The following is a 7640-nucleotide window of genomic DNA, read 5'->3' as shown; positions in this document are numbered from 1 at the left end:
GACCGTTGATTTGGTGGCGTCCGAATCTTCGGGAACAATAAAAGTTTGAGGAGTTAGAAAATCCTCTTCTTCTTCTATCCCCTGCTTCCCTGATTCGGTCGAGGCTGGTGGATGTGATTACTATTTGGCTTCCTGCTTACCTTTGATGATCGACTTTTCCGAGGTTGATAGCATTGATATCGGTGTTACCTCATCGACTGCAAACATTTCCTTTGCAGCATGCTGCTCCCCGGATACTTTTTTTACACCGTTCGACGTCGGAAATTTCATCATTTGGTCGAGAGTCGAGGGGACTGCCCTCATGTTGTGGATCCAAGGTCTTCCGAGTAGGGCATTGTACCTCATGTTGCCCTCGATCACGTGGAACTTGGTATCTTGAATGGTTCCAGCCACGTTCACCGGTAGAATAATCTCCCCTTTAGTTATTTCACTAGCCATATTGAAGTCGTTTAAGACCTGAGCTGCGGGCACGATATGATCTTTTAGGCCGAGCTTCTCCACGACCCTCGATCGGATGATATTCACCAAGCTACCTAGATCCACTAAAACACGCTTAACTTGAAATTTATTTAATAATATAGAAATTACCAGAGCGTCGTTGTCTGGCTGAGAAATGCCTTCTGCTTATTCGTCGTTGAATGATAAGGAGCCTTCGGGCACATAATCTCAGGTTCGTTTTTCCCTAGTGATTGATACCTTAGTGTTTGAATATGGGTCCCTATGGAATTTCTACCCCACCGACGATCATATGAATGACATGTTGGGGTTCCTCCTGTTCATTTTTCCTGTTGGCGTCCCTTTCCCTGAAATGATTCTTAGCTTGATCGCTGAGGAACTCTCGAAGGTGGCCCTCATTGAATAGACGGGCTACCTCCTAACCTTAGTTGCCTGCAATCCTCGGTCTTGTGGCCATGCATGCCATGATATTGCACATCAGATTTGGGTTTCTTAGGGAAGGATCGGTCTGTATGGGTCTGGGCCACCTAGTATCTTTGATCCTTCCGATTGCCGATACAATGCCCGATGCGTCGATGCTAAAGTTATATTTCGATAACCGAGGTGCCTCTATGGGATCGGCATGCTTATCAAAACCACTTTTCCTCATAAGTCCCCGAGAATTCTGTCCTCGATCACTTCTTCGATCGTTCCGGGCAGGATTGCATCCTGAACCATTGTTCCTTCGATCTGCGATATATGGTTGATATCGTTCTCTGTTCGACCTTGGCTCCGTGTCGACGTCCCTCGGGGTTTTAACTGCCGACCTGTTTGGATGTACTGAATCGGAAGGGGCTCATAATTGGTCGTCCTCAACCCTGATCTTCAATTGATATCGATTGTGCACATCTGCCCAAGTTACAGCTGGATACTCGACCAAATTTTGTTTCAACTGTCGTGATGCTATCGAACTCTGCTCATTCAACCCTTGGGTGAAAGCTTGAACAGCCCAATCATCTGTGACCGGTGGCAACTCCATGCGTTCCATTTGAAATCGGGATACGAACTCCCTCAGCATTTCGTTATCCCTTTGTCTTATCTTGAAAAGGTCCGATTTTCTTGTTGCGACCTTTATGGCCCCGGCGTGTGCCTTCACGAAAGAATCTGCTAACATGGCAAATGAGTCGATGGAATTTGGTGGCAGGTTGTGATACCAAATCATTACTCCCTTTGATAAAGTTTCCCCAAATTTTTTCAACAAAACGCACTCAATCTCATCATCTTCTAAGTCATTTCCTTTATTCCACACGTGTACGAAGTGATGTGTTCATTAGGATTGGTGGTCTCATTGTATTTAGGTATATCCGGCATACGGAACTTCTTAGGAATGGGATTCGGAGCCGCACTCTGAGGAAAAGGCTTCTGCACGAACTTTTTCGAATCCAAACCCTTTAGGATCGGGGGTGCCCCAGTATCTGATCAACTCGGGAGTTATATGTTTCCACTTTTTTATCATTATCTTCGATTTTCTTCTCTCCTGACTCAATTCTTTTGGTGAGCTCCTCGAGCATTTTCATTATTGCAGGATCAGTCCCTGATTCGTTACCATTCGACCTTTCTGGCACTGGCTCGGTATGACGAGTGATTTCTGGCTCGAACCCACTTGGAGTCCTATGTTGATTTTGCAACTGAGCGATAGCGGCCTGTTGAGCCTGTAGCATCTCGAATATCACTTGGAGACTTACTCTCCGTCTCCTCTGCCCTGTGTACCTTGACCACCAGATCGGCCTTCCCCGCGTACACTCCCTTCGGGGTCCACGCCTAGGTCCGCATTTAGAGAACCGTGCGAACTGACATCGACTGGAATGGCAACCGGTGCTCCCCCGAGATTAGCCGGTGGCACCCCGTCTCCTGGAGCAATTACATTGTCGTTTTCCCCGTGAAATCCGAGACCATCATCCATGTATGGGTGCGTTTTGTGAGTTTGACATGTTTTAACCTGAGAGCAAAAAATACTTGATAAGAACAAGCGTGAAATAACGTGTGTTATCAGAATCAGTACTGAACAATCACTATTATCCTTAGCCCCAAGGTGGGCGCCAACTGTTTACCCTAAAATTCGAGTAAAAATTAAACTTATATTGTGGTTTTAAGGATATGTGATTTAATCCAATACCAATTGATAAAGAAGAAATTAAATAGATAAATTAGAGAATAAAATAAATCAAACCAGTATGCAAGCCAAATCTCGACCTCGACCTATGGTAGTCTCGAGGTGTGATAATAGAAATAACAAATGATAAAACAACTCTGATGAAAAGTAAGTGAAATAGCAAGAAAGTAATGAGCGTATATTTTCTTATCAATGAACAATGATCCTTACAAATGAATGTGATCCCTGTTAATATAATAGGAGAGTCCTAAATAAGGTACACTTATAATAATTGTAGGAAATCATATTTGACAACTGATTAACCGCCGGGGATCAACCCATTCCGAAATTCACGCCATGATCTTCCGCCCGTTGCGGGTATCTCGCTCTTTTCGTTACTGAACTATACCGGCATCATCTCGAAGTATGCCCTCTTCTGACCTCGGTAAGTGATATCGTTGATCTTGGAAAGGAACATCGACCCCGAACTCGACATCCTGGCCTTCCGACGTGGTCTCACTTTTTCCATCAAAGGATGAAATCGGGTAACCCCGATTTCCACCGTATACACAGGTTAGTTTAATGACGTTAAGCACTGCACCTTTACGAGCCATAGTACCTCATTATGTTTCTAATCTGGTGAATGTTACTATTACTAAATTCGCACAATCTACAATTGGAGGCTTCTCATGACAACGACATGTGGATTGTCGCTAATTGAAGTGCATAGAAAATTAGAAATGAAGCTCAAACAATTGGCTCCTCAAATGCAATAGCTCCCATCAGAGGCCATTTAAAGTTGTATGATGCATGTGTGTATCAAATCTCAGACGCCTAAAAGATGCTATATTAGATACGCAAAGGACTATGATGGTATTGACGATTGATCATCTACACAAAATTCATTTCGTAGGTTGTAGCATTCTCAGCCTCTACAAAAACTATTGATTTTTAATAATAATTTATTTATTTATTTACGGTATACAACATTAATTAAGTGATGAACTATTGAGATAAACTAAGCCATGGATTTTAGTAGTTGGTGGCAACTTCTGGTCATAATGAAGGAGATGAAAACTCAAATATCCATTTATGAAGTAGAGAGAAATACAATAGATAGAAGTAGCTTAATTATATTTATAAGTAGAGCAATTAAACCCCAATAACGTAAGTCTAATTAATCTTCATAGATGCAGCACTCATCGGTTTCAGGATTATCTTGACAGAAGGATTCAAGTGGGTCTTGATTGAGCTGAAGCTTGATCCGCAAATGGGCCTTAGCCTGGCTGACTTCTTCAACCTCATCCCACGCCACCTTGCACTCGTCGGATCTGGCATCTTCCCCGCACACCTCCTTAGCTTCCTTCACTTTCTTCTCTATCATTTCCGTCAGCTGTTTTTCTCTCATCTGTGTTCCTTTATACTTCGGCGCTCCTGATCCGCCGCTGCCGCCAGAGCTCATCGTCACCTTTTGCAAACCTTTCCTCGTCGGAGCCCATGATCTCAGCCCAGAACCACCGGAAATAATAGGACATGATACCTTCAGGTTCAGTGCCATTAGGAGTGGAAAGGAAGAGAAAGCTGAGGTTTGAGATTGGCAGATCTAAGAAGTGTCCTTTTTTGTTTCTTGATTTATGTAAAAAAGAAAAGAAAAAAATGTGCAGATTTCTTGTGAAACTAGAATGCTGTATCTCTATCAACCGTTATTTCTTTAAGCCACGTCGTCATATCAAACATCATTATCTAGTACGACTCAACTATCATATAAAATGACATCATTTCTGTGTTTGAAGATAAGGTTCCCACTTTAACTGCTTTTAAGTTTGGGGCCCACGGTAACTGTTCTTCCAGCTTTGGCTTTTCCTCTCTCCTTTTCTTCATTCTTTCACTTTCAAATGTAATCCCTATATGACTCATTTGCAACTAATTCTCGTGATTAACAAATAAAAATTAATTATGTCTAATTTTCAAACAAGTATTATATTATTTAATCTCCTAAAAATATCAAAACCAACATATTTTGATTGTACAACCATACCATTTCCACGAATCAATTTGTCCCAATAGTTGTTTTTTGCAATCTATTTCGGCCAATAAATATTTCAGTCCATCTATTTTACCATCTCCTAGTACTAGCATATTTGGGCGCATAGCTCTATTGGTTTTGTGTGCAACTAATTGTACGCAAATATTTTCCTTTTTATGTTAAAATCGAGCTATTGTAAACATATTTCATCTCCAGAAAATCAATATTGTGATTTGTTAGTGGACTCTTTACAAAATCATTGATTTTGAGTAAATTTTAGTTATGAACAATCCAAATGACTTTATAAATCCATATTCAACATATTTTGATTTTAAGTAAGCTCAAACTAATAAATCCATATTCGGCAGCCCCTTACATCTCAACAAAGCCTAATTTAATAAACTGGTTAAGTCTAAACAAAAGTATCATATGGCGCAATCCCTTCACTTTTTATTAGATGCTTGCTTCATTAACAGATTTTTGGAATTCCCGACAGGTATGATTAATAAAGTCATGGAGCTAATATCTTATGAAAAAAGCATGTTCATCAATCAATCAATACATGAAAGAGCTAATATCTTATTTATAAGTCTTAAAAAAATTGTTTTATGAAAAAAGCATGTTTGTTTTCTCATCGTTTTCTAGTTGGTGAAATAAAAATGGAACACAAAATTCGACAACTTCTGTTTAATTTTGCTTCCTAATATTTATGCAAAAGTTAGGTGTACCTTGGTAAGGTTAAGGGTCGTCTGGTATGATGAATAAGCAAAAAATAATTTAAGAATAAAAATTTAGTACTACCTTATTTTTATTGGTTATTAATCCTGAGATAACTTATCCCAGAATTAAAAATAGTATCAGAATAAATTGTAGTTGTCAGATGCTATAATAGTAATCACAAAATAAGTTATCACATGTTAAAGCAGTAAAATTGACAATTCCAGAATTAATACAACATATCAAAAAGTCAATAAAAAATAATATAATGATAACTAATCTCAGCATAACTAATCTCAGTATAACTAATCATAGTATAACTAATTCCAGCATAACCTGTCTTCAGACCAAGCTAACCCCTAAAAGTTTAGTGTTGAATTTAAAAAGGTAGAGGATGAGCGGATATTGGAGTAAATTCCTTGGATACTTATGAAAATATCCTACCAAAGTCAGTTTTATTTTTTTAGTACAACAAAGTCACAATTTTGACTCAAAAAATAAATTCCATTTTTATATAACATGTCATATCATGCTTAAAACCTATTTTTAAATAATAAAACTCATTAAATGAATGAACCTTATGTATGGGTCAAAATTAGGTCGAGTTTAGTGAATGCAAACGGACGAGCTGAGGCCAAGGTCGAAGCCAAGCACGGCCCAGTGGCGAGGAGTCGCCTTGAGAGAGAGGCCGGTGCCAAGGTCGAGTAGAGAACAAACAACAGCAACGGTTAGAATATTCTTAGGATTATGAATAGGAATATTCCATTGGATATTCCCCCAATTATACTTTTTTAGGGTTTTCTAGGAATGTCCTTTATAAATAGGAAGAGATAGGGAACAAAAAAGGGGGCTTCTGGACTTTTCTGATAAGAATATCTTGTAAAGAGTTGACTATCAAGAATATACAAAAAGATTGTCTTGTCTCCTTTGTTTGATTCCATTACTAAACATTCCTCTTTTATTCACAAGATCCAAGAACACTTTGTCCATTTCCATAGTCTGTTGCCACACGCTATAGTCAGAAGAATGAATCAACCAACTCATTCAACATTTAGGTGACAAATTCCTTCTTATTACATTTAATGTCATATGTCATATTTATTGCATATTTTCATTCTCATATTTATTGATAATCATTGAGCATTAACTTGGTATTCATTGACTTGAACACGGTCTCGTACCATCAAAATTATCGAACTTCAGATCTAGGATTTATTATATTTAACTAGGATTCACCCTTTATCTACTTATTAAATTGGTTTAACTAAAAAGGGCCTAAAACTTTTTGGTCAAACAATATGGCGCCGTCTGTGGGGAGTTCCTAGTTAAAAAGCTTAGTTTCTTCTAGATCTAAAAAAAAAGCTTTCTTTTTCTGTTTGCACAAGCTAACAATGGCAGGAAAGGGAGAGGAAAGACTGAAAGTAGTGATGGGTATCACTACTAACCTCCTAGGCACCATCAACGAGGTGGACGGACAAGACGAGGAGAATGTGACGCCGAGCGCCTCACCCAGGCAAACTGACTCACCTCCTCCTCATGGGAGTGTAACCGCTTCACATGAGAAGGGAGCCTCTACGTCCACGATGGAGGAAGCACCGCCCGGAGTGAAAAAGTTATTGGAGGCGTGGCTGACAAGTACCCTAAACAGTATACTCGACAAACCCGCTCAAGGGGCGAGTAGGAACACCGCACAAGTTGTCACCCCAACAACCATCAACGAGCAACTCGCTCCTCCCCCAACAGGTAACACTCACACCGTTGTTGATGCAGGTAACGACGCCCTCGCAACTATTCTGAGAAAAATGGAAGAAATGGAGAATGAGAATAAAGCACTTCGCGAACAAATGAGGGAGCACCAAGAAAGAGTTGATAAGATACCAGGCACCCCGAAACTTCTGCCAAAACGGGACGTTGGCCAGTTCGTGGAACAGCCATACCGCGAGAAGGCAGCCCCACATGCCATACCCAAAAACTTAAAATTGCCACCATATTTGAAAATATACGACGGCACAACGGACCCTAAAGACCATATCATTCATTATGTCATGGCGGTAAAAGGCAATGACCTCTCGAAAGAGCACGTACCATCGGTGCTGCTGAAGAAGTTTGGCGAAACCCTAACAGGGGGAGCCTTAACATGGTACTCACAATTACCAACACGTTCCATAATGGCGTTCGAGGAAATGGCCGACAAGTTCATCACCGCCCATGTTGGGGCCAAGAAAGCAGAAGCCGGAGTGAATGACATATTCTCCATAAAACAATCGCCTGGCGAATGATTCAAGGACTTCCTTGCCCGGTTCAATAGAG

At 40.2% G+C, this 7640-nt stretch overlaps 1 protein-coding gene across 1 annotated transcript; it reads right to left on the bottom strand.

Annotated features, from left to right (window-relative positions):
* LOC109230969 (calvin cycle protein CP12-3, chloroplastic) lies at window positions 3647-4320 on the bottom strand. Its single transcript, XM_019396475.1, has one exon. The coding sequence runs from the start codon at window positions 4143-4145 to the stop codon at window positions 3765-3767; it is 381 nt and encodes a 126-aa protein (XP_019252020.1). The 5' UTR covers window positions 4146-4320; the 3' UTR covers window positions 3647-3764.

Source organism: Nicotiana attenuata, chromosome 8 (genome assembly GCF_001879085.1).
Source record: "Nicotiana attenuata strain UT chromosome 8, NIATTr2, whole genome shotgun sequence".
NCBI classification, from domain to species: domain Eukaryota; kingdom Viridiplantae; phylum Streptophyta; class Magnoliopsida; order Solanales; family Solanaceae; genus Nicotiana; species Nicotiana attenuata.
Note: the sequence above shows the minus strand (reverse complement) of the source record. Positions and strands in the feature narration are given on the sequence as shown.

Bases quoted from the DNA above. Each gene is read 5' to 3' on its own strand.
- LOC109230969 (XM_019396475.1), bottom strand. From the start codon at position 4,145: ATGGCACTGAACCTGAAGGTATCATGTCCTATTATTTCCGGTGGTTCT.